This window comes from Bombina bombina, chromosome 1, assembly GCF_027579735.1.
Source record: "Bombina bombina isolate aBomBom1 chromosome 1, aBomBom1.pri, whole genome shotgun sequence".
Lineage (NCBI taxonomy): Eukaryota > Metazoa > Chordata > Amphibia > Anura > Bombinatoridae > Bombina > Bombina bombina.
The window spans coordinates 812,922,909-812,949,783 of record NC_069499.1 but is presented as its reverse complement, the minus strand read 5'-3'; the positions used below and the strand labels follow the sequence as shown (position 1 = coordinate 812,949,783).

Here is a 26,875-nt window from a genome sequence, read left to right as displayed (position 1 = left end):
TAGGATATGCCTGGAATGCTGTAGGTGACAATGTCAGATAAAAATATATAGGTTTAGCTAATGCTGTGCGAGCAGTTGTACCCTAAACTATACAATATATTAGTCCCCAGGCAATTAGAAAAGACAAAAGTAAGATAATATGGAATATATTCCCTTAAAGTTGGGGCAAGTGATATTTGGAGCTCTGATATGTAAGCTGTGAAATATCATCAGTGTATCACTAATGGAGTCATTTAGCCAGGCGAATGTAGCTATGTATAGGGAAGGGTATTAATATATCTGACTAAACCCATTAACCCAGGCAAAGAAACCTGTAAAACGAAGGTAAGCATACTCAGGTAACCAGTAACCTTAGATTAAAGCTAGGTATGACAAGCATAACACGAGAAGATGTATTAAATTCATGAGACAGGGAATGGTTCCTCATAACTCAGAGTATTAGATCATCAACTAGGGTGCCATCTGCAGCTAATCTAAAAATTTGATGGCTGTCATGGAGAGAATGATTGAGAGCCAGCCCAATGTACATGCAGCAAATATTCTCATAGCTCTTAGGTATAAGTTAGGTCCCTCATGATACAGATATAATGAGGGAGATTATCTAGCTGCCCCGACTGCTGGCATCTTGACTTCCGTTAGTTAATATAAGATTATTAGAACTAACCTAAAGGATCACCTAGTAAACAAGCTTAAAAGTAAGATGTTTGCAGCTGGCTTTTAACAAAGTTATATGTAGATATACAGACATACTACAATGTAATAGTGGCAGGGTATTGAGTAGCATTCATATTTGTGAAGCCTTCTAGTAGATATAATATACAGAAGAATATTGCCAAATCCATAAATCCATATGTGAGCTAGCTTTCTTAATTATCCACAGGCCTAAGGACACATGTTTTAAACTTTTATACTGCTCTGGTATATACATATTAAGCTATATAGTAGTAAAGGATAGACATGCAAACATGGCAAAAATAGATTAAAAAAATAAGCCTCTCATGAGGGGTCTCTGGAGATGGAACCAACACAGGTCACAAATAAAGGCCCCAGTTCTCAAACCTGTATGTTATCATCAGGGGCATTAGTGTCCAGTGGTGTAAATTGTGAGAGAGTTAGCAGTGATACGTTTCCTCAGTTCCAAGTTACTTCAAAAGAGAAGCAGAGTCGGTTATGGGAATGTCAGTACAGTATTCTGCTTTGTCCCCATTCTTAGGTCAGCCTACTCCTACTTTAATATTCTTGAGGGCTTGTAGGTGGTCCACTTGTCTCCCCCAGTATAGAAGTTGAGGTTGGTGCGCAAGTAAATCAACTCTGTGACATGTATTTGTGGGGCAGGTTATGATGAGGGGGGCAGGTCCAATTTGGGATCGATGGAGCTGTGTGGGAGTTGCCTGGAAAGAGCTATGTAGACTTTCTGTTGTTACAAGGTGAGAAATATAATTGCCACACACAGAGACTCCCATTGTGACATACTGCAGTCTCACATAATTTGGTATGTAATCCGTCTCTTCCTCAAGGCACTCCTCCACTATTCTCTTAGTGGGTAGGATCCAGAATAATTTCCCTAGTGGATCTAAGATTTCAGGCAAGAGATGTGGTCTTTCTAAAGGGGATGCCTTAAGGGACTGCCAGCTTGTCACACGATGATCGTCATTAATAATGTCTCCTGTTTGTTGGTTATCAGTTCTGACTTTGTTCAAAGCAACATGGGATACTGAGTGCCCATAGTCTCCTGGGATATCATCCTCCCTCACACTCTGATCCTTAATACAAGCATCCCTCAATTCTTTAGTAAGGTCGTGATAGTGGGAGTCAAGTGCAGTCACAAGATTGCTCAGAAGCTCAACAATCTGCCTCTCCATCGTAGTTATTGATGGAAGTTCTAAGCAAAGTAAAAGTCCAGTATGACCCTATTTGTTAAAAGGTTAACAACAAGATTTTTGTCGTTTATTTATGTCAGAGATTCCAATAGTAACAAGTTCTTTGGGTTTGAATATGGTAAGGGGCTCCTCAGTACTATATATTAGTGTGTCATACCTTTCATATATTCAGCAACATGGCAGGTCAGTGGCGCAATTATACAGAGCTGTTACACTCCTATACTCAACATTCAATGCCTTCTCCAGGTATGTATTTTGCGGTACTATGTTATTAGAGACAGTTGTCTTGTTAGGAGTACCCCGGCATGTCTTATATGCTTTGCCAAGCAAGAAACAATGGCGGCTGTGCTTGGGTAAACAGTGTCACTGATTCCGGTACTTAAACGATGCCCCAGAGTGTCATAACTGTGTTTTGGAGATTAGTAAGAGTTCTGGTCTTTAGTAGCGCTTGTTTCCCCTAATAAAGTGAAGGATTACTTGCATATCCTCCCTGATCTTTTCTCCACTTGCATCACACGTGTTTTAAAGATGGCCCCTGCTCAGATGTGTTCTGTGTGACTTTGACAAAACATAGAAAAGTTTTTTAGAGCTGACAATTGCACTTCCCATGTTCTGGCGGATTAAGGCAAAGGGCAGGATGTAGGTGATAGAAAGGCACTGAGGTTGAAATCGCTCAGATACTGCGTTGCATTTGTTGTCTTGATCAGTAACTCACATTTAACACAGGAGCAACAAAGTACAAATTGAAGCGTGAGTGAAGAACTATTTTGGTTGAGCAGAATCAGTTCTATAGAGCTGTCTCTGAACCCAGGATAAGATGGAAATTCCCCAAATTAAAACTAAAAATCATATTACAAATTTCTTTAAGGATAAACAAATAAAGTAACATCTATTATGGGGGCACTGTCTTGTACATTTTGTCAGAGGGGAGACCCACTGCCTAAGACTTTGAAAACCCCTGGTCTACAGTAATACTCACCACCTTTTCCCCTTACAGGCTATTCTATTAATGAATTACTAATGCTTAGATATAGTAGCAGTCGGTGTGAGAGTCCAGACATTATTTTCTGAGAATAAACAATTCTGGCTTATGGACATCTGGCTTCTGAAAGTAAGAATTTACTTACTCATCATTTTAATCTTCATCAATTTATTGGATATTATGCAAGTACTCCTACTCTAGTACCAAGTACTAGTCTTAACATCTTTTTCAGTCTATAATGAACACTTCTTTTGTTTATTCTTCATTGAGAATAACAAATTCCTGACAGATACATGTTAGACAGAACAAGCATTATTCATTTACTGGTTATCAGTATGTTAACAGTTCTATCTTCTCTCAGTGAGCCAGTGCTTTTTCTCCCTTTAAGTACCCTCCCATCATCTTCTAAAAGGATATGAGCCTTTACTTACCATGTAATAAGGCATAAAAACACACATGCATTGTACATTGATGATCATTAATCCCTTTAGGTAGCTCTTTTTAAATAATACTTGGGGGACCATGTACTAAGCAGGGTAAACTGCATTAGAGCCCTTGTGGTGCAGGCTCACATGTGCAAGCCTGCTTTCCATAATGTAAGACACAGAAGTCATTAGAATACTGTTTCTTACACTGTACTCCACCTCTGAGGTGCGAATTGAAATCACCCTGAACACGCTGGCCCAGGCTGATTGCTAGGCCCTTCTGTTCCGTGAGAGAAAAGGGGCGGCATTAAACACTCAAGCAAGTGTGTATTGTTACATATGTACAGCGGAACTTGAGAACCTTGTCTGCACAGCTGTTAGTACATGGGATGCTTAAAGGGACACTGATCCCATTTTTTTTTATTTCATGATTCAGATAGAGCATGGAATTCTATTCAACTTTCTAATTTACTCGTATTATCAAATTTTCTTTGTTCTCTTGTTATCTTTATTTGAAAACCATGAATGTAAATCTTAGCAGCCAGCCCATTTTAGGTTCAGCACCAGGGATAGTGCTTGCTTATTGGAGGCTGTCATTTACCCACCAATAAGCAAGAATAACCCAGGTTCTTAAAGGCACACTGAACCCAATTTTTTTCTTTTGTGATTCAGATAGAGCAGGCAATTTTAAGTAACTTTCTATTTTACTCCTATTATCAATTTTTCTTCGTTCTCTTGCTATCTTTATTTGAAAAAGAAGGCATCTAAGCTTTTTTTTAGTTCAGAACTCTAGACAGCACGTTTTTATTGGTGGATGAATTTATCCACCAATCAGCAAGGACAACCCAGGTTGTTCACCAAAAATGGGCCGGCATCTAAACTTACATTCTTGCATTTCAAATAAAGATACCAAGAGAATGAAGAAAATTTGATAATAGGAGTAAACTAGAAAGTTGCTTAAAATGTCATGCTCTATCTGAATCATGAAAGAAAAAATGTGGGTTCAGTGTCCCTTTAACCAAAAATGGTCCGGCTCCTATGCATCACATACCTACTTTTTAAATAAAGATAGCTAGAGAACAAGAAAAAATGATAATAGGAGTAAATTAGAAAGTTGCTTAAAATTGCATGCTCTATCTAAATCATTAAATAAAAAAAAATGCATTTAGTGTCCCTTTAATAAGCTTGATCATATATGGTTATATTGAAATACATCAACAGCTTAATCATAGATAGTTTCTGTATTTTCTAAAACAAGCCAGCCACAAATGTGAAGGCACTCACTTGTCAATCGTGTATATCCCACATACTGGATATGAAAACAAACAGTGGCTCTATGTTAAAGCTTGACAGAGGCTGTTATTATGTTTCTTAAAAGGTATCTTGAATAAACATTAGTTTGGTCTCAATTTTTTTTTCCAGTTGTTTTAGAGTCATCTTTTAAGTGGTGAAAAATCATACTGCACTACATAGACAGACTAACAACTTATAGCTCCAGTTTTGGCTTCTTTGGTATTACTATGGTTTCACGTTTTGGTTAAACATTGTTAGGACAGATTTGAAAGTTTCAACATTTATTTAATTTGAGTAGTCAACACACTACAGAAAAAAAGCTCCTATCTTCTAAACTGTACAACATACATCATACAATCACATTACAAATTGCACTGCACTACATTGGCTGCAATTTCCGTCATTTTAGGTAGTGGTACTGTTTCCTTATAAGTCTTTCTCTTCTACTCTGGTTTTTCCATATGAATAGTTTCCTAGTGGCCAAATGTGGAATTGCAAAATAAAAAAAAAAAATAAAAAAGGTATTTCCTGCATCATAGTCTTTAGTAGCGCTTGTTTCCCCTAATAAAGTGAAGGATTACTTGCATATCCTCCCTGATCTTTTCTCCACTTGCATCACACGTGTTTTAAAGATGGCCCCTGCTCAGATGTGTTCTGTGGCGTGCGTCTTGAGGAAAAACAATTCCATTTTATCCATGCAGGTCTTCTTTTTGTTCTCAGATCTTGCAATCAGCTGTTCAATGTTAGCCACCTTTAGTAGAGAAACGGGCAACCCTGAGCGGTCTGGAAACTTAATTAAGGCTGATATACAACCGGAGCTGTGTGAGTATGCGACCGCTCGGGTGCCATGCTTGCTCCACCCCCCCGTAGTATTTCATTTTATGTCCCACTCTTTAAAATTAATGCCGTACTAAATTAAAGGGCCACTAAAGTCAAAATTGAAGTATTATAATTCAGGTAAAGCATGCAATTAAAAAAATCTTCCATTATCAAAAAGTGCACATTCTTTTTATATGCACACTTTCTGAGGTTCCAGCTCCTACTGAGCATGCGAAAAAGTGCATAGTATATACAAATATGCATTTTGTGATTGGCTGATGCCTGTCACATGATACATGGGGAAAGAAAATTGAGTTAACTTTAAATTTGCCAGAAAATATTCTACTGCTCATTTCAGATTCAATTATTCAATTCTACTGCATTTAGTGGACTTTTATTTTTTTTTAATCCCCTATTGTTGTGGTGGATCACAATCCTTTAGACAAATATATAATAGTTTTCAACAGAAAAACACAATTAAAGTAAATTGTTTTGAAGATAAATCATTAGATTACTTGTTCTAAAGGATTGTGATTAACCTAATTATTGCCTATATTTCGACATCTCAAGCTGTTTATGTACCATATTGGTTTTGAGGACATAACTAAAAACAAAGAATGTGGGATGTATGTACAGTAGCCAGATTGTGTGCCATAAACAAAACATCTGGGTATAGATACTAATGGATTGCTGTTAGAAGTGAAGGCTGATGATTATCTGGTTTTGGGAATGCTGTAACCTACTTGAAAACTGTTGAATACACCTGTACCTTGTGACTATGATGCAGGAAATACCTTTTTTATTTATTTTTTTATTTTGCAATTCCACATTTGGCCACTAGGAAACTATTCATATGGAAAAACCAGAGTAGAAGAGAAAGACTTATAAGGAAACAGTACCACTACCTAAAATGACGGAAACTGCAGCCAATGTAGTGCAGTGCAATTTGTAATGTGATTGTATGATGTATGTTGTACAGTTTAGAAGATAGGAGCTTTTTTTCTGTAGTGTGTTGACTACTCAAATTAAATAAATGTTGAAACTTTCAAATCTGTCCTAACAATGTTTAACCAAAACGTGAAACCATAGTAATACCAAAGAAGCCAAAACTGGAGCTATAAGTTGTTAGTCTGTCTATGTAGTGCAGTATGATTTTTCACCACTTGAAAGATGACTCTAAAACAACTGGAAAAAAAAATTGAGACCAAACTAATGTTTATTCAAGATACCTTTTAAGAAACATAATAACAGCCTCTGTCAAGCTTTAACATAGAGCCACTGTTTGTTATCATATCCAGTATGTGGGATAAACACGATTGACAAGTGAGTGCCTTCACATTTGTGGCTGGCTTGTTTTAGAAAATACAGAAACTATCTATGATTAAGCTGTTGATGTATTTCAAAATAACCATATATGATCAAGCTTATTAAAGGGACACTAAATGCATTTTTTTTTATTTAATGATTTAGATAGAGCATGCAATTTTAAGCAACTTTCTAATTTACTCCTATTATCATTTTTTCTTGTTCTCTAGCTATCTTTATTTAAAAAGTAGGAATGTGATGCATAGGAGCCGGACCATTTTTGGTTAAAGGGACACTGAACCCACATTTTTTCTTTCATGATTCAGATAGAGCATGACATTTTAAGCAACTTTCTAGTTTACTCCTATTATCAAATTTTCTTCATTCTCTTGGTATCTTTATTTGAAATGCAAGAATGTAAGTTTAGATGCCGGCCCATTTTTGGTGAACAACCTGGGTTGTCCTTGCTGATTGGTGGATAAATTCATCCACCAATAAAAAAGTGCTGTCTAGAGTTCTGAACTAAAAAAAAGCTTAGATGCCTTCTTTTTCAAATAAAGATAGCAAGAGAACGAAGAAAAATTGATAATAGGAGTAAAATAGAAAGTTACTTAAAATTGCCTGCTCTATCTGAATCACAAAAGAAAAAAATTGGGTTCAGTGTGCCTTTAAGAACCTGGGTTATTCTTGCTTATTGGTGGGTAAATGACAGCCTCCAATAAGCAAGCACTATCCCTGGTGCTGAACCTAAAATGGGCTGGCTGCTAAGATTTACATTCATGGTTTTCAAATAAAGATAACAAGAGAACAAAGAAAATTTGATAATACGAGTAAATTAGAAAGTTGAATAGAATTCCATGCTCTATCTGAATCATGAAATAAAAAAAAATGGGATCAGTGTCCCTTTAAGCATCCCATGTACTAACAGCTGTGCAGACAAGGTTCTCAAGTTCCGCTGTACATATGTAACAATACACACTTGCTTGAGTGTTTAATGCCGCCCCTTTTCTCTCACGGAACAGAAGGGCCTAGCAATCAGCCTGGGCCAGCGTGTTCAGGGTGATTTCAATTCGCACCTCAGAGGTGGAGTACAGTGTAAGAAACAGTATTCTAATGACTTCTGTGTCTTACATTATGGAAAGCAGGCTTGCACATGTGAGCCTGCACCACAAGGGCTCTAATGCAGTTTACCCTGCTTAGTACATGGTCCCCCAAGTATTATTTAAAAAGAGCTACCTAAAGGGATTAATGATCATCAATGTACAATGCATGTGTGTTTTTATGCCTTATTACATGGTAAGTAAAGGCTCATATCCTTTTAGAAGATGATGGGAGGGTACTTAAAGGGAGAAAAAGCACTGGCTCACTGAGAGAAGATAGAACTGTTAACATACTGATAACCAGTAAATGAATAATGCTTGTTCTGTCTAACATGTATCTGTCAGGAATTTGTTATTCTCAATGAAGAATAAACAAAAGAAGTGTTCATTATAGACTGAAAAAGATTTTAAGACTAGTACTTGGTACTAGAGTAGGAGTACTTGCATAATATCCAATAAATTGATGAAGATTAAAATGATGAGTAAGTAAATTCTTACTTTCAGAAGCCAGATGTCCATAAGCCAGAATTGTTTATTCTCAGAAAATAATGTCTGGACTCTCACCCCGACTGCTACTATATCTAAGCATTAGTAATTCATTAATAGAATAGCATGTAAGGGGAAAAGGTGGTGAGTATTACTGTAGACCAGGGGTTTTCAAAGTCTTAGGCAGTGGGTCTCCCCTCTGACAAAATGTACAAGACAGTGCCCCCATAATAGATGTTACTTTATTTGTTTCTCCTTAAAGAAATTTATAATATGATTTTTAGTTTTAATTTGGGTAATTTCCATCTTATCCTGGGTTCAGAGACAGCTCTATAGAACTGATTCTGCTCAACCAAAATAGTTCTTCACTCACGCTTCAATTTGTACTTTGTTGCTCCTGTGTTAAATGTGAGTTACTGATCAAGACAACAAATGCAGCGCAGTATCTGAGCGATTTCAACCTCAGTGCCTTTCTATCACCTACATCCTGCCCTTTGCCTTAATCCGCCAGAACATGGGAAGTGCAATTGTCAGCTCTAAAAACTTTTCTATGTTTTGTCAAAGTCAGCTGTTGCTTGTGGTTTCCATAGGATAGTGCAATGTGGCAATGCGCCTGCACTTCACCTTATATGCTTTAGCGCCCGCCACTGGAGAGGCCAACCTCGCACTGTAGGTTCAAATACCAAAGGATGTTATACTTGCAATAATATGCACTGCAAAAATAGAGACTGTTATCTCAACTGAATTAAAATGGTCAGGGGAAAACTACAAATGCTGCTAACAAAGGGTAGAAAGTTTCAATAAGTAATACGCCAAAATTTCTTAAATATGCATATTGTTTGGATTACACTAGAATAAATAATTAGGTAATTCATTTAGAAAAAATATTCTTTTTGGTGTCAGACTAAAATGATAAACATAGAAACATAATGCATCCTGAAAAGATACTTGTAAGAAGGCAACTTGTACGGATAATAACATTTACTTGATTCTTAAAGGGATATAGTACACAGACTTTTTTTTTCTACTATTGTTTTTATAATGACCTATTTAAGAATGTCAGCTATGTTCAGATTTGATCAAAAGTGTGTGTATATATATATATATATATATATATATATATATATATATATACATACTGTATATGTGTTTATATACATATATATATATATATATATATATACTGTACATATACATATATATATATACACTTATGTGGGCCTTGCTGCTATATAGAGGCCAGACCCTCTCTTAATATGGGTAACAATAGGAAAGCTGTTACAATCTGCCTATTTTGTAAAGCAGAACGTACATTTTCTCTCTGGCTGTTAAGTAGAGGTTCTGCAGGGCGTGAGATCTGATGTAATATGGCTCCCTAGCTGACAGAGGTCTAACTGATGTGGGATGCTCTGTCTTTATATGCCTGGGCCTATTTTTGAACCCAGTCCAGGGCATGTGCTGATTGGATATAGGGATATACTGTGACATTTGTAAACATGCAAGAATGACCCTGAATTTTCACTATTTTTTTCGGAACTGAAGTCTGTAGGTTCTGCTCATGTGCATGAATCACGGGAACGAGTATGAACTTATGCATGCACAATCACAGGACCAACACCCATTCTTAACAATAGCGTGCATGTGCTCTTTAGATGTGTAAGGTGTCCCTATGATTAGCATATTGAATCCCAATGGAGGGGGGGGGGGGTTGTCAAGACTAGATCTCTGGACAGTTTTTTTCTAAGGGCCTCCCGGCATTGCACAGCCAACACACTGAAGTCGTTTTTAGTTTTCATGGTAATTAAAAATATATATATTAAATTGCTTAGTTTGGCAAAACACTGTAGAAAATAAAACAGAAAACACAAGTTAACATTGAGCAAAAAATAAATAAATTGAAAAAAGAGAAAATTTAACAATTAATATATTTATGACTGAATTTTATATGTTAGAATTTGTGTATTATCCTTTTTATGAGTTAGGGAACACAGGCATTAGAATGAAAGGCAAATATTTCTTATGTTTTCTAATGTGTATTGTGTATGTGTTTAATACATTATTTAACTTTTTTCTTTGTTACTTTTGTACCATTTTTGCTTTTTTCATTATTGTCTTTTATTGTGCCATGGTATAACGCAGTACTACGGGTTGTGCTATTGAAGCAGAACCAATTCCCAGAGAAAATTCCCCAAGGAAAAATCACACTTTAGTTTTTAGTGTCTGTGAAGCACAGCAAGATGTCTTACTTTAATTATTTTCTAACTTCTAATAATGAGGTAGGATAGGCTGATCACTTTTCAAGCAGCTATTTTTTTTTAGACCACAGTATGCTTATTTAAGCAATAGAATATAAAGACTGCAAACATTAGTGTAACTTTAAAGGGACAGAAAACACCTTATAATTGCAACAATTTTTTCCTGTCTATCTGACTTCACATTAAAATGGCAGCGGACAATTAACATCTGCTGCCTAGATGTAGCATTACACACCCTTCTCTTGTGTGACCACTCAAGCATGAGAAGGGCCTTTCAATCACTCTGAACCAACATGTTTGGGGTGATTTATCTCAGCAACTCAGAGGTGGCAGAGATGGCATACGCAGCTTAGTACATTGAGACAATTATTTGTAACACTTTTTTGCTGTAATTGTTTTTCAATGGTCAGACTCCACCCACCATTTTCCTTATCTGAAAGAGCCAAAGCTGACTTGAGTTTGGAGATGATATGGCTTGCTATTGTCATTATGTTAACAAAATCTAATTTGTTTGTCTACAGCAGGAATAATAAGATAACAAACAGAACATTAGAAACAGATATATGGCAAGTTAAGGTTTGTGAAGTCTGCCATGTGCACTTTTAGTCTTCAGGACTGGAAAATCCAAAATCTTCAGACTTCTTAGAAAAGGGGGCAAAATAAATAAAGTATATTGCAAATTTGTTTTACTTTGCATAAATAAGCATTATATATTACAATCTCAAAGTTTCTCTAAAATTAAACACTTCCTTACACAAGACACAACTAAGATTTTAATCCACTCTCTCATTCTTTCCCGCCTCAATTATAGCAACTCTGTCCTCTCTGGTCTCCCCAGCTGCTGCCTAGTTACTTTACAATCCATAATAAATGCCTCTGCCAGGCTCATCTTCCTTACACGTCGCTCTTCATCTGCTGCACCTCTCTGCCAATCTCTTCACTGGCTTCCTCTTGCCTCTAGGATCAAACACAAAATTCTCACTCTGACATACAAAGCCCTCAACTGCACTGCTCCCCCCTATATCTCAGACCTTGTCTCCAAATACTCTCCCTCCCATCTCCTTCGCTCTGCTCATGACCTCCTACTCTCCTTCTCTCTTGTTACCTCCTCACACTCCCGCTTACATGACTTCTCCAGACTGGCTCCCATCTTGTGGAACTCTCTGCCTCACTCCACAAGACTCTCCCCTTGTTTTGAAAACTTCAAGCGATCCCTAAAGACTCTACTGTTCAGGGATGCATACAACCTACACTAACCTTTCTTTATACCGTTTCCTCTCCTCCATTGTTATCCCCTTGAACCCCCTTAGCATGTAAGCCTAAGAGTCATGCTATTTGTAGATCACCTTCTTTAGAGCTGACTACAACAATCTGACTCTTGGCAGGGCCCTCTACCTTTCTAATCCCTATAAATGTTTTCTTGTATTCCGCCTATGTTTATAGTGCTGTGGAATCTGTTGGGGCTCCACAAATAACCGATAATAATAAAAATAATATATTTACCCTATCTTTAATAGAGATACAATGGTCTGAATAATAGTGTTTTTGAAAAGTAATCAAAATGTCAAACCATATCATTAGAGGTTAGGAAAGAAGAAAGAAGTCAATAAAGTCCCATCATTATTTATTTGACATTATCAATAAAATAAGAATCAAGATAAGATTTTAATTGATATACTAAAAAATGCTATAATACTAATGATAACCAAAATGGATTAACCAATGAAAAAAAAAATATATATGGGCAGCCTTGCAGATTTCTTAATATACAGAATGTGGATGTCATACCCTTGTATCATCACCTTGACCTTAAGAAAGCAAATGTAATCAGAGAATCTGTCTTTCTATCGCTTAACCACCTTTTTCATATTGGCTTGTAAAGATTACAAAACTATCCCTGTCAGGCGGCCTTAACCTCTGAAAGAAGAGTCAGACACTCAATCATTATCTCATTCACACAAGTGATTTTAGGACTTGACTTTTCCCCTCGGTTGCTAGGATTCATAGCTTAAATAAATACGTGTGCCAAATTCAACCTTCAGATAATTTTCTTGCAAAAATATAAACTTTAACACACAAATAATTAAATTTATACCATATAAATTGTTATAAAAGTACTTTTACAAAAGCTTTGTAGATTTATTCTACCATATAATGAGTTTCTTTTTCCCACTAATATGCTGTTACTTTGATGGCTCTATGCTTGCCAGTATTTCTTTGCTTATAAAATTCACTCCCCTGGTTATTATATGGATGCAGCTGGAACTCACAAGTTTAAAACAGCATCTTGTATAAGATCCATGAGACCTATAACTTATAATCTGCGAAACTGTGTATTACGTTTACTGTCACCAATATGCTTTTGAAGTATACAATATGAATGTCAGTATTACTCTTTAGCTACCCAACTTCAAACACATTTTAAAACAATTCTGAAAGTTTGTCTACCATAAAGTGAAAAGTTTTAATCATTTGATTTTCAGCCAATAAGAAAAGAAGAATGACAATATGTTACTTCCTGTTTATATTTTGTATCCCTAGAAAGGAGGCATAATATATTGATTGTTAATGCTATCTTTCCATATTGAATATTTAAATATGATGGCCCATTCCAGTCCAGTAGAATTTTGTATGCCAGCTCTTTCTGTTTTTTTTTATTCATTAAAATCCATTAGAATAGCTTTTACTTGAATTATGTATATCACATAATAGGAATATCTGGCTAACAAGTTTTGCAATGGAGATTCACAATTATTGTTTAAGGAATTTCAAGTAAGCCAAATATATGCAAACAATGCAAAAATAAACCATTAAATATTTAAACGTAACCACAATAATATTCATTTAGGACACATGTCCAATTAACATGTAATTTTTACATGTAATGGTTGATTCAAAATTTTCCAGTCCCATTCCAGCTACCTATCCATGTTTCATGTCCTGACTGATCATAATCTAAGCATTAACAGCATTTCTGTATTGGAAAAGTACAGACCAGTTACGAGAAAGTCGTCCATATGATGCATCATGCATGCACAGAAATGGTTTTGGAAATCACATTCCACCTGGCCAGGAGTTTTGCATTTTATTTCAGCAATAAAATAGACTCATCTAATTCAAACATACGCTGTCGGCCTTTATCATTACACAAGCAGTTCTTGGGAACTGCTGGTACAATGCCGCCCCTGCAGATTCGCAGCTAGTCGGCCGCTAGCAGGGGGTGTCAATCAACCCGATCGTATTCGATCAGGTTGATTTCTGTCCGAGACCTCAGAGTCTATAGACCGTTGCTTCATAACTTCTGTTTCCCGTGAGCCTGAAGGCTTGCGCAGAAACGGAGCTTGATAAATCGGCCCCTATGTATCTATCTGCCTATCAGCTATCTATCTATAAATCTATCTATCATCTATCCATCGTCTTTCTAAGTGTGCGTCTTTTCCTAACTATTGTATATTTACAAATATTTACAAAAAAACAGGATTTAAAGGCAGCATTTAAACTCTAATTTGTGTACTGTCCTTGAGCTGAAAATTGTTTTTTTTTTTTGTTTTTTGTTTGTTTGAAGCGGTTATCCAAGGCAAGTAATTCTACACTTTAAAATATTTATTTGAAAATATTAATCTTTAAAATATTTGGCCTTTTAACTAGTTATTTAGGTTGATATACAAGTCCTTGCAGCATATTATGTGTACAGTTTAAAACCTTTTCTACTCAACACATGTGCTATTAAACAAAGCATGCAGTAAGTAGTTGAACACAAAAGCAATAATCCGCAAGAATATAGTCATTATCGGTGGTTAATGTCCCAAGGCAACAGTGGTCATTTGTAAAACTCTAACAAAACTGTTAGCTGTGTTAACAACCAATTTCTGGGGGAAAGGCAGTTATACAGAACCTTTACGAACCTTAAACAGATATACAGTAGCTGGGATGATAATAAGGAATAATTACTGTGGTTACTTACTGATTATAAATTTGTACAGTTTTAAATTTTATAGCGTATAGAATAAATAAATGTATGAAATATGGTGGTTGGTCAGATTAGCATGTAATATTTTTTTAAAAAAACATGGAAAAACACTCTTTAATACCCATTATTATGTGTTTGAAAAGTTTGTTTGGCGAATAGACTTGTGCACCCATTAAAATTTCATTTTGTATGAAATTTTCAATCCAAATATTTTGAAAAATCAGTTTTCCTGACTATTGGGTATCCATTTTTTTTAAAATGAAATGAATACTAAATTTAAATTAAGCATTCACATTAGTTTTCATTAAAATTAATGTAAATGTTTTAAATCTACAGGTGAAAAGTTCCCCTGTAGCTACAATAATTTCCCTAACGCATTACTCTTCTTGCCAGAGCCTTGTCGGCTTTAACTGGAGGCTTAGAGCGCTCGGCTCCATGGACCTGCACTAAAGTTAGCAGGTCTTGGGAGCCGAGCCCATTAAACTTCCTGTTAACGTGGTAAGGGCTTTGACGAGAAGAGGAACGGGATAGTGCACTTTCCAGAGCATGTTAGATTAAGTATTGTTCCCCCAAAAAAGTTATTTATAGAAAACAAATGACTACTGATAAATTTGGTTAGTATCTTTTCCTTTTCTTTAAATTTTGCTGGTGCATTCATTCGGTATTAATTTTCGTTTACGAAAACAAATATTTGCTTTTCGTTACGAATGGGCATCCCTAGTAAAAACATATGCTGCCCTTGATTGGCTGAGGGGCAGACTTGTCGTGCATTACCAGTTTTCTTCAATATGTTTCACCATTTTATGGGTTGTTAAATAGTCCATTAATAAAATTCTACAATGCTTTAGAGTATTTTAAAATTGTAGTTTTATCACCAGGGCTGGATTTGCCATTAGCTGGCCATACAGATAGCCGGCCAGATAGCTCAGCATGCTAAGGCACTGTGGCTGAGCTCTGTAGCAACCCAAGGGTTGCAGGTTCGATCCCCGGCAAGGTCCACTCAGCCTTTCATCCTTCCAAGGTCGATAAAATGAGCAGCGCCTTGAGACCCTTACGGGTGATTAGCTGCGCTTTACAAGTACCCAATATATATATATATATATATATTAGGCATAGTAGGCCTGTGCCTACAGGCACATTGCCACGGCACTGGCTGTAGAGTCAGTGTATTTACAAAAATTTGAGATAGTCTGACTTACTTTGCTGACTGTAGCCTGTAGATTGAATAGTACATACACTGTTGTACTACACACAGGCAGCCAGACAGGCTCGCTCTGGGCGGCTGCTGAAGTGCTGTTAGTTATCTTAATACTTGTCCGACTCACTGACTTAGTTACCCCCATTTTAGAGGGGGGGTGGGGAGGGTCAAGCTGAGGAGCAACTAATATCCTAGCAATAGCAAGCAATTAAAGCAAGTAAATACCCTCCCTCACCTCGTCCCTCCCACCCTGGCCTCTGACTAGCAGAAAAGTGAAGTGAGCTAAGTGTGCTCATTGCTGCTGTCGGAGGAGCCTGTCCCCTGCCCAGTGCCCTGCCCTAAGTGCCCTCGCCTGACAGTGTCTGCTGCTGCTGAGCTCAGAGTGAGTACTAGTGAGTGACGATGAGCCACCTATTACAGATTTTGGTGCTGCTCTCAAACCATCCTCTAGAAAAACTTCTACAGAAAATCACTATTAAGTCTATAGAGATTTCTGTAGACAGTGCGACCCCTGTGAGCTAAATATTGGTTCTTATTTTGGTACCTTTGTTAGATTTTTGGGTTTCAGTGCACAAGCAGTATATGAAGACTATGCACCAAGGCTGAGAGTCACATTAAGCCGGACCCCTAAAGGGAAAACAAGTACAAATGCAGTGACCCTGCCAGGTCCAGTGCTGATTTATTGCTTTACTATGAATTATTCTACTGGGTGTTGGCAGCTTATATCAATAAACCACAAGAACAGCTTTGACAGCTGCCACATACATACATGTAACTTACACAGTGCTAGCGAGCTGAGCAAGGTATACTGTCCTCAAACTCACTGTGCTGGCATAATGCAATATCTGAGGAACAGGAAGAATAGAATATCACACCTGGGCCATGGGACAGTTAGTTGTACAGAGTATCACACAAGGTACACTCCTTATGTTAATGTAGCACACAGGGCACCACACCCACAGACCACCCACAAACACACAATGTTGCAGGGTGCACTTGCTCCCTTTGGTAGGTGTGTGACTGCCTGTATGTGGGTACAAGCCTAGGGGAGCAGCAGCACCTGATGATAACAATTGTACTAGATTTTACATATTGTTTATTGGTCTGTTACAAACAATGATCATTCAGGGCACAAAGGCTAACAGGTATATTTAGAGGGGACATTGGCTGCTATAATGATTATGGTGTCATCAAGAAGGTCGGCTAACAAGCAAGTTATCTCATAAAACCAGAAAGTAGTGTGGTAGGTGAGACTTACTCTTTCTCCATTCTGCCCTAATGTCTCTTCTCTCTCCCCTTATGTCTCTTCTCTCTGCCATGTGTCTCTTCTCTCTTCCCTGATGTCTCTTCTCTTTACCTTATGTCTCTTCTCTCCTCTTATGTCTCTTCTCTCCCCTTATGTATATTCTCTCTTCCATGATGTCTCTTCTCTCTCCCCTTATGTCTCTTCTCTCTGCCATGTGTCTCTTCTCTCTTCCCTGATGTCTCTTCTCTCTGCCATGTGTCTCTTCTCTCTTCCCTGATGTCTCTTCTCTTTACCTTATGTCTCTTCTCTCCTCTTATGTCTCTTCTCTCCCCTTATGTATATTCTCTCTTCCATGGTGTCTCTTCTCTCTCCCCTTATGCCTCTTCTCTCTGCCATGTGTCTCTTCTCTCTTCCCTGATGTCTCTTCTTTCCTTTGATGTCTCTTCTCTCTCCCTGGATGTCTCTTCTCTCTCCCTGGATGTCTCTTCTCTCTCCCTGGATGTCTCTTCTCTCTACCTTATGTCTCTTCTCTCTACCTTATGTCTCTTCTCTCTACCCTAATGTCTCTCCTCTTTCCCCATATGTCTCTTCTCTGTGCCTTATGTCTCTTCTCTCTACCCTAATGTATCTCCTCTCTCCCCTTATGTCTCTTCTCTCTCCCTGGATGTGTTTTTGTGGAGGGGTTTCAGATTTTTGTGCCTACAGGCACCTGAGATGAAAATATGGCCCTGTTTATCACCCTTCAAATACAGGGGCATCATTTTAAGCAACATTTATCAAAAAATAATTTTTCAAATGTGTCAGCTTTGTATGTACTGTATTTTAAATAGGAATACCCTACCTGTAAATGGAGAGCCTCGTGATTCTCCAGCCCCTCAACAATGAAAGAAAAACGTTCTTTGTTGATCATTTCTGCTGCAGTGGTTATGGCTTCAAGAAGTTTGTCCAAGCTAAAAACAAATTAAGGCAACATTGTTACAAAGTTTGTCATACAAAAGGATTACTAATTACTAAACACAGTAGTACAATTGCTTAATCAATAAATGCATGATAAAAAGACAATGCAAAATCACTTAGGGCTCCATTTATAAAGCAGTGGATGCTGCTTCAGAACCCCATCGTTTCAGGCTCACCTGAAGCAGAAGTTAAGAAGCAGCAATCATAAGACCTTTTAGGTGGCAGATTGAAATCATCCCGATCCGATCCAATCAGGATTAACAGCCCTTGCTATCAGCCAATTAGCCGCCAGTAAGCAGGGGGCGGCATTGCACAAGCATTTCACTAGAAGTGCTTGTGCAATGTTAAATGCCGACAGCGTATGCATTTAGCGAGGTTGATTGGACATGATTTGCTACAGCAAATCATGTCCATTCGGCTATTAATAAATCTACCCCTTAGTTTGAATTTCAAATGAGTAGTAGCTTTTTTTCTGACAAAGATCAGTTAACTACTACCGTCATGTGACAGCCATAAGCCAATAACAAAATGCAAATACGTAAATCCTATGAATCTTGCACATGCTCAGTAGGATCTGGTGCCTCAAAAGTGTGCATATAAAAAGATTGTGCTCCTTTAGATAATGGAAGTCAAATGGAAAGTTATTTAAAATTGTGTGCTCTATCTGAATCATGTAAGTTTAATTTTGACATGGTGATCCATTTAAAGGAACCTAGAATTTAAAGTAAATACTAGGGAAGTTCATTGTCTATTCCACACTGTGATACCTGTGGTACACCTAAAGCTCCCCTTCCCCATCCCAAAGGAGACAGCTAAGATCATGCAATCAGTGGCTGTCTCTTAGTGTGTTAAGAAGTTTATGTAACTCATTAGTAAATTACATTTGGCTAAGAAAACAAAATTCTAAACTTTTACTAATATACAAAAAATGTTCTATAAATACAGCCACAGTAAAAAAAAAAAAGGCAAACTTGACACAATGGCTCAAGGATTCCTATTTTGTAATAGCCAGGATATTTAGCACATTTCAGAAGCATAGATTAGAACCTTATTGAATAAGTAATAAAATATAATGCATTTTCTTACTGGGGGCCCCTTATATTAAGAACATTTTGCAAAATACCAGAATCAAATTGAAATCTTATTTCTTGGTATAGAGAGGAGATTAACAACTTTCTAACTCATGGGGTTCACAGATCAGATTTTTAGAAGTCTTAATGTATAAGTTTATGGCTATTAAAAACACAAATAATATATTTCCTAACAATGTCTACATTTTTAGAACTGCTTTTTCCTGGGGCCAAAAAAAACTAGCGCCAAGGGAAACCAGTTGGTCATCCCTGTTATATAGGAAAGTCAATATTATACATACCAGTAGATAGTTATGAACCTACTTTACATTTGTTAGAATCTGAAAGCGGAAGATGGCGGCCACTCGTGGCATTTGGCTCTTTTCAGATCCGGATTTCTTCCTCTGAAAGTTCAACACACTAAGATCTGTGCTGATCTTGTGCTGAACCTTCACAAGAAGAAATTTGGCTCCAAAAAGATCAAATTGCCACGAGCATCAGGCTTCTTCTGCATTTGGATCCTAATAAAGGCTCAGAATGCACATTCCTACTTTATCATCATCATTCATTTCCATTTTTCAGAGCATCAATATCTCACTGGCTGTCTTGTAGATATGGAATATTCTTCTAGAATGTTAAGATTTTATTTGTTCTTCAGTGTCACAATATTATAGAATGATTTTTTTTTTTTTACAAATAAATATACAAATGGTATTTAAGGGTAGATATAAATTTTGGTTCGTATCTGACTTTAAAATCTATGTATTGCAAATTATACTTTACAACCAATTAAAAAACAAATTGGCAAACAAAATTCTAGAATTGGGCTTACATGTTTTCTTCTCCCACAATGCTAATGGCTGAGAGTATCTTCAGTATATCAGCCATCATGTTGGCTTGCTTTGGATCAACAGTTCGTGCCAATAATAGCAGACTTCTCTCTTCACCCAGTATTCTCTGCAAGCCATACTATAAAACAAAAGAAGTAACATTTAGATCCATGTTTACTATTGTCCTTTTAAACCTATTAAAGAAAAATAATTTCATTTACAGAAGCCCCTTGATTTCCGAAGCATGTTATGTGCGGTGATGTATAATCTGTACAATGGTCTAATTCAATCAATTTTAACTTAAAAAGGTCATGTTGACTTGGATAGATAACTCTTGACTGGCTAAAATGATATCACCATACTTTATTGAATTACAATTGTCAATAGCAATAGGTACAAGTGATTATACAGAGATCTTTTAGTTTACTTTCATCTAGTTTTGAAATAAGGGTTACGCCCATTCCCGTCATTTTTTGTGCGCACTGAAAGATTTCCCAAGCATTAGATTTGTTCTAAAGTATTTTAACCCTACAATTTACTTTTAAATATTTTTGCATAATATTTACATTATTTCAAATATGTGGTGAATCATGTTGTAGCTAGTTTTATTTTCAAAAACACATAGAATATTAAACATAGATTAAAGTCAATGTTTTTTTTTATATATGCTTAGTTTGTATCAGCAATAACATACAGAATCACAAAAGTTCTACATATTTTTAAAGGACCACTCAATGCAGTAGAATTACATAATTAACAAGTAGATAATAAAAAGACAATGCAATAGCATTTATTCTGAATTTGAAATAAGCAGTGGATTATTTTTTTCTAACAAATGTATTTTTTCTCCTATTTTCCAGCCCCCTGTATCATGTGACAGACATTAGCCAATCAGACTAGTATACATATACCCTGTAAGCTTGTGCCCATGCTCAGTAGAATCTTGTTCCCCAGATAGTGTGAATATAAAAAGACTGTGCAAAATTTGATAATGTAAATTGGAAAGTGTCTTAAAACTGCATGCTCAACCTGAATCATAAAAGTTTATTTTGACTTGAGTGTCACATTAAAGGAATGTGAAACCGTTTGTTTCATTGTTGTAATAAATAAGCACAAAACAGTGGCTTATACTTTATAGAAAGCATTGCAATATGTATTAGTCCGTATTTTAAAATGTTACCTTGTATTTTACTAATTAAACTTCATGTGTGCAGTGTCCATTATTTTCTGTCATAGCCCTACAAGATGGCTGTGGTCTCTGCAGGAAGGCTTATCTAGCTTGATGTCATAAAACTTATAGGGTAACATGAGCCAATTTGCTATTAAATGAATACTAGATAAGGTGGGAGTCAGTTATGCCCATGCTCAGATGAGGCAGAATGCAACTTAAGTTACCAACATATCAGCTCTCTTATTACCCTAAGGGCAGAAGCTGCACTGAGAATGTATTATTGTTTGTTGTGATAGAAAAAAGTAAGTAGTCTGTTGTTGTTTTTTCTTCTTTCTTTAAGCAATCTGTTTATTTCTATGTTAACTTTGATTTAACATATTTATTTGTACTAAAGAAGCACTGTTTAATATCCCTTTAAAGTTTTACAAAACCACATGAAAATGTCAGTATATTGAGCTCATCAATATATACAGCCAACTCAAAAAATGTTATTGTTTAAAAAGATAGATAAACCTTTTATTACCCATTGTCCAGTTTCGGATAACCAACATGGTTATTTTAATATACTTTTTACCTCTGTGATTACCTTGTATCTAAGCCTTTTCTGACAGCCCCCTGATCACATGACTTTTTATTTATTATCTATTGACTGGCATTTTATCCAATTAGTGCAGTGTCTGCCACAACCCACATCTTGAGCACAATGGCTTAGAAACAGGCAGAACTTTAGAGGTTTAAAGGTTATAAAGTATATTAATATAACAATGTTGGTTGTGCAAAGCTGGGGAATGGGTAGTAAAGGTGTTATCTATATTTTTAAACAATAACAATTTTGGTGTTGACTGTCCCTTTAACTGTGGCCAATTACTGGCAGCTGTGAAAGAGACTGCACTGCAATGACTGTCTAGCACGTAGCAGTATGTAGTATTTTGAAGAAAATCTAAGTTACAGAATTTGCCTCTTGGCCTTTCTTGAGTGTATGAAATAAGCATCATTTTTATGTAAAATAAAGAAATTTACAGCAAAAGGAAGCAAAATAAAAATAAATGTATATTACATTTGTTTTACTATGCAGAATTAAATATACCCCAAGATAAGGCGATTTTCAAAGGAGGAGTACTTGACCCTTACATAGGCTTAAGCAGGGTGGATAGTTGAAGGTTAGGGGGCTTGTCAAGGAGCTCGTAGATAAGGTTTAGTGGATAGAATATCAGTCCCATTTTGGAGCAAGGAGAAAAAATCCTTCCCTTTGCGCTTGATTATTATTACAAGACATCCTCATCAATCAGTAACCATATGAATACCATAGTTATCTTGGCATGATGGCATACAGTATCTCACAAAAGTGAATACACCCCTCACATTTTTGTAAATATTATTGTCACGCCGCACCGCTCTAGACGTTGCTAGGGGCGCGACGTCTCCCTCCCTGCTTGTTGCCAGGGGCTGTGTTGGGTCCGGAGGCGAGCTGTGCTGACGTCATTGCTGCACGCTCCTCTACGGTCCTGACACCTGGGCGCGAATCCTGCACCTTTTTGAATGCCTTCCTCACAATCTATCACTGCCCAAGTATAGGTGTTACTTCGTGTACTCCTGGGAGTGATAGATCGCTTTTTTTGTATTGCCTTGCTGTGTATGAACCCTGTCTGTCTGACTACTCTGCCTGCTATACCCCTGAACTGCTGGACTGATATATTGCTACTGAACCCTGCCTGTCTGACTACTCTGCTTCTTAACCCCTATTATTCTGGATTGCCTCTTTGTTGCTGAACCCTGCCTGCCTGACCATTCTAGTGGTTTGTCCTTGGACTGCTTTACTGTTGCCGAATCCTGCCTGTCTGACCATTCCAGTGATTTGCCTTGCCCTGTTCTGCCATTGCCACTGGGGACTGTCCTGCCTGTGGTGAGTGCTTCCCTCCTCATCTTACTAACTTTCTCTGCTCTGGGATATTCCCTATCATTCTGGCTCGACGCCGGGATAACAAGACTACTGGCTGAGTTCGGTCTGATAGAGGGGTATCCCTTGAGCATTACAATTTTATTATATCTTTCCATGTGACAACACTGAATAAATTACACTTTGCTACAATGTAAAGTAGTGAGTGTACAGCCTGTATAACCCAACACACAGCCATTAATATCTAAAATGTTGGCAACAAAAGTGAGTAAAACCCTAAGTGTAAATGTCAATATTTTGTGTGGCCACCATTATTTTCCAGCACTGTCTTAACCCTCTTGGGCATGGAGTTCACCAGAGCTTCACAGGTTGCCACTGGAGTCCTCTTCCACTCCTCCATGATGACATCACAGAGCTGGTGGATGTTAGAGACCTTCCGCTCCCCCACCTTCCATTTGAGGATGCCCCAGAGATGCTCAATAGTGTTTAGGTCTGGAGACATGCTTGGCCAGTCCATCACCTTTACCCTCAGCTTCTTTAGCAAGGCAGTGGTTGTCTTGAAAGTGTGTTTGGCGTCATTACCATGTTGGAATACTGCCCTGCTGCCCAGTCTCCGAAGGGAGGGGATCATGTTCTGCTTCAGTATGTCACAGTACATATTGGCATTCATGGTTCCCTCAATGAACTTTAGCTCCCCAGCACTCATGCAGGCCCAGACCATGACACTCCCACCACCATGCTTGACTGTAGGCAAGACACACTTGTCTTTGTACTCCTCACCTGGTTGCCGCCACACACGCTTGACACCATCTGAACCAAATAAGTTTCTCTTGGTCTCATCGGACCACAGGACATGGTTACAGTAATCCATGTCCTTAGTCTGCTTGTCTTTAGCAAACTGTTTGCGGGTTTTCTTGTGTATCGTCTTTAGAAGAGGCTTCCTTCTGGTACGACAGCCATGCAGACCAATTTGATGCAGTATGCGGCGTATGGTCTGAGCACTGACCGGCTGACCCCCCACCCCTTCAACCTCTGCAGCAATGCTGGCAGCACTCATATGTCTATTTCCCAAAGACAACCTCTGGATATGATGTTGAGCATGTGCACTCAACTTCTTTGGTCGACAATGGCGAGGCCTGTTCTGAGTGGAACCTCTCCTGTGAAACCGCTGTATGGTCTTGCCCACCTTGCTGCAGCTCAGTTTCAGAGTCTTGGCAATGTTCTTATAGCCTAGGTCATCTTTATGTAGAGCAACAATTCTTTTTTTCAGATCCTCAGAGAGTTGTTTGCCATGAGGTGCCATGTTGAACTTCCAGTGACCAGTATGAAAGAGTGTGAGAGTGATAGCACTAAATTTAACAGACCTGCTCCCCATTCACACCTGAGACCTTGTAACACTAATGAGTCAAATGACACCGGGGAGGGAAAATGGCTAATTGGGGCCAATTTGGAAATTTCCACTTAGGGGTGTACTCACTTTTGTTGCCAATGGTTTAGACATTAATGGCTGTGTGTTGAGTTATTTTGAGGGGACAGCAAATTGACACTGTTATACAGGCTGTACACTCACTACTTTACATTGTAGCAATGTGTCATTTCTTCAGTGTTGTCACATGAAAATATATAATAGAATATTGACAAAAATGTGAGTGGTGTACCCACTTTTGTGAGATACTGTACTTCTATAGTCACTTCAGGACAACAACATTTACAAATAGCATTATGTTGTGATTGTCACTAACTACAGACATTATTAAAATCGGGGTTTTAGTCACAACTTTCATAGTTAACTATTGTGCTCCATTTCCATCCGCACCACTGCTAACCCATCTAAATGTATCTTTTATGTTGTTAGGAATTGCAGACTGTGCACTATTTTTCTATTGCTTTATGATTGTTTTGCAACTTCCACAAGTATTGTTTTAAAGAATATTTATTTCTATTGTTTGTTACAGCACCATTTCCATTTGTGTCAGGTAGATTTGTTTTGGTGCTTAGAAAGATGGTAGCTCCCAGATAGTGGGAGAGAACTTGGTGTGGTGGCATGCTTGGTGGAAGAATTTAATTGGGTGGGCATTTCTGGTGAGTAGTTATTTCATGTTAATGCTGTTAAGTTATGAATATTTTTAAAAGTTGGTTTAAACTATTTAGTATTAATTTGTTAATAAAGGTTGCTGTTACCTATACACCGCATATGACTATATCTGTGTTTTATTCAACTGCTGGGTGTTGGGTCAGCGATAGTCAAAATTTGGATCACTGCTCCTTTCACAATAAACAGAAAAAGTTGTAGCTATAGACTGTTTCCTTTCTAAAGAGCAAAGGTTCATTGTACTAGATAATTACAGCAATCATACAAAAATATTATGTGTAAAACTAATTAAAAAGCTATTAAACACACTATACTGCTGGGATATTTTCAGTGCTTTTCTCTTCACCAACTTATTAGAGTGTAAGTCCGTTGGATAGAGACTCTTTTTCCCATAATGTAAAAAATATATATATTTTGTTTTCTTATTTCTATTGTTTCTGTATTCCAAAGCTTATACATATTGCATTGGAATTTACTCTTATAACATGGCTCTGCTAGTTTCTATCATACAATCTTATATAAAATCTTATATAATTAGCACATGGCTTGAAAGGAGTTATATGAATATTATAATATCTAAAAACATTTTAAGAATACTAAATGATATATGTATATCATTTCTGTACTAGCCTTAAAGGGACAGTCTACTCCAGAATTTTTATTGTTTAAAGAGATAGATAATGTCTTTATTATCCATTCTGCAGTTTTGTATAACCAACACTTTTATATTAATACCTTTGGTAACTCTGTGATTAGCTTGTATCCAACCCTCTGTAGACTGCCCCCTTATCTTAGTTCTTTTGATAGACTTGCATTTTGGCCAATCAGTAGAGTTTGGACAATGTTATCTTTACGGCACACATGAACTAGCGTTGTCTAGCTGTTAAAAACTGTCAAGATGCACCGAGATAAGAGGCGGCCTTTAAGGGCTTAGAGATTAGTATATGAGCTGACCTAGGTTTAGCTTTCCACAAAGAATACCAAAAGAACAAAGCATATGTGATGATAAAAGTAAATTGGAAAGTTGTTTAAAGTTGCATGCCCTGTCTGAATCATGAAAGTTTATTTTTGACTAGACTGTCCCTTTAATCAAAAGTTTTTCATGTTCAATTAAATTTTACCAAACTTGTTCCTTTTGCTTTCAGCTAATTCATATACTTTACTATAATCTGAACTAAGCCATTTAGCCAAATAATTTTGCAAAAAAAAAAACCACAGCAATTTTTTTTAAGAAAAAAAAAAAAAAGAACATTAAAAACTAGTGCAGAAGTTTCACAGATCACCGAACAGAAAGCTTGAAAATTTCCCTGTTAACATATACGTTTAAGAACCTTGTTGAAATTGCATTTCAAGTATGCTGAACACGGTTATATAAGTTAAAACATTAGATGCAGTCGTTAATTTTACTACCTAGTGGTAATAACAAAAATCTTCATTATAGTCTATGCAGACTTTTGTTGTTACTTCTGCAATCACATCTATGCCAAAGTATTTAATATCCTTTAAATGTGTATGCTGTCATAAGAATAATATATTTATTTTTTATTAAATATCAGCATTAAGATGTTTTTGCATCTGCATGATAACCTAGCTATTTATATACAAAGGGGTACATTTATTAAGCTGCGTTTGCAGATTTTTCAGCTATATAGAGCAGATTTGCATAAGCAATTCTGCTCCACATCTGCTTCTTTTTTCCTCTCCGCCACATCAGAAGTAGCAAGATGAATCCCCCCAACACTTGCTCATTTGGAGTGATTGACATGCCCTGCTCTAGTGCAACTGGTTTCATTGGAGCAGGGAAGGCATTGCACAAGAAACTTATTGTACAATGTTAAATTTTGGCGTGCAATGAAACTTACTGGCTATATGGTGTGTTGCTTTTAATATTTATATGTG

General features: G+C 37.1%; 1 protein-coding gene across 1 annotated transcript in view; it reads right to left on the bottom strand.

Moving 5' to 3' along the window:
- The window catches only part of DIAPH2 (diaphanous related formin 2), a 2,325,141-nt gene that overhangs the window by 1,669,714 nt on the left and 628,552 nt on the right, over positions 1–26,875 (bottom strand). Inside the window, 2 exon segments of the mRNA XM_053699395.1 lie at positions 17,801–17,909; positions 19,819–19,955. Of these exon segments, the coding sequence (XP_053555370.1) occupies positions 17,801–17,909; positions 19,819–19,955 (246 nt within the window).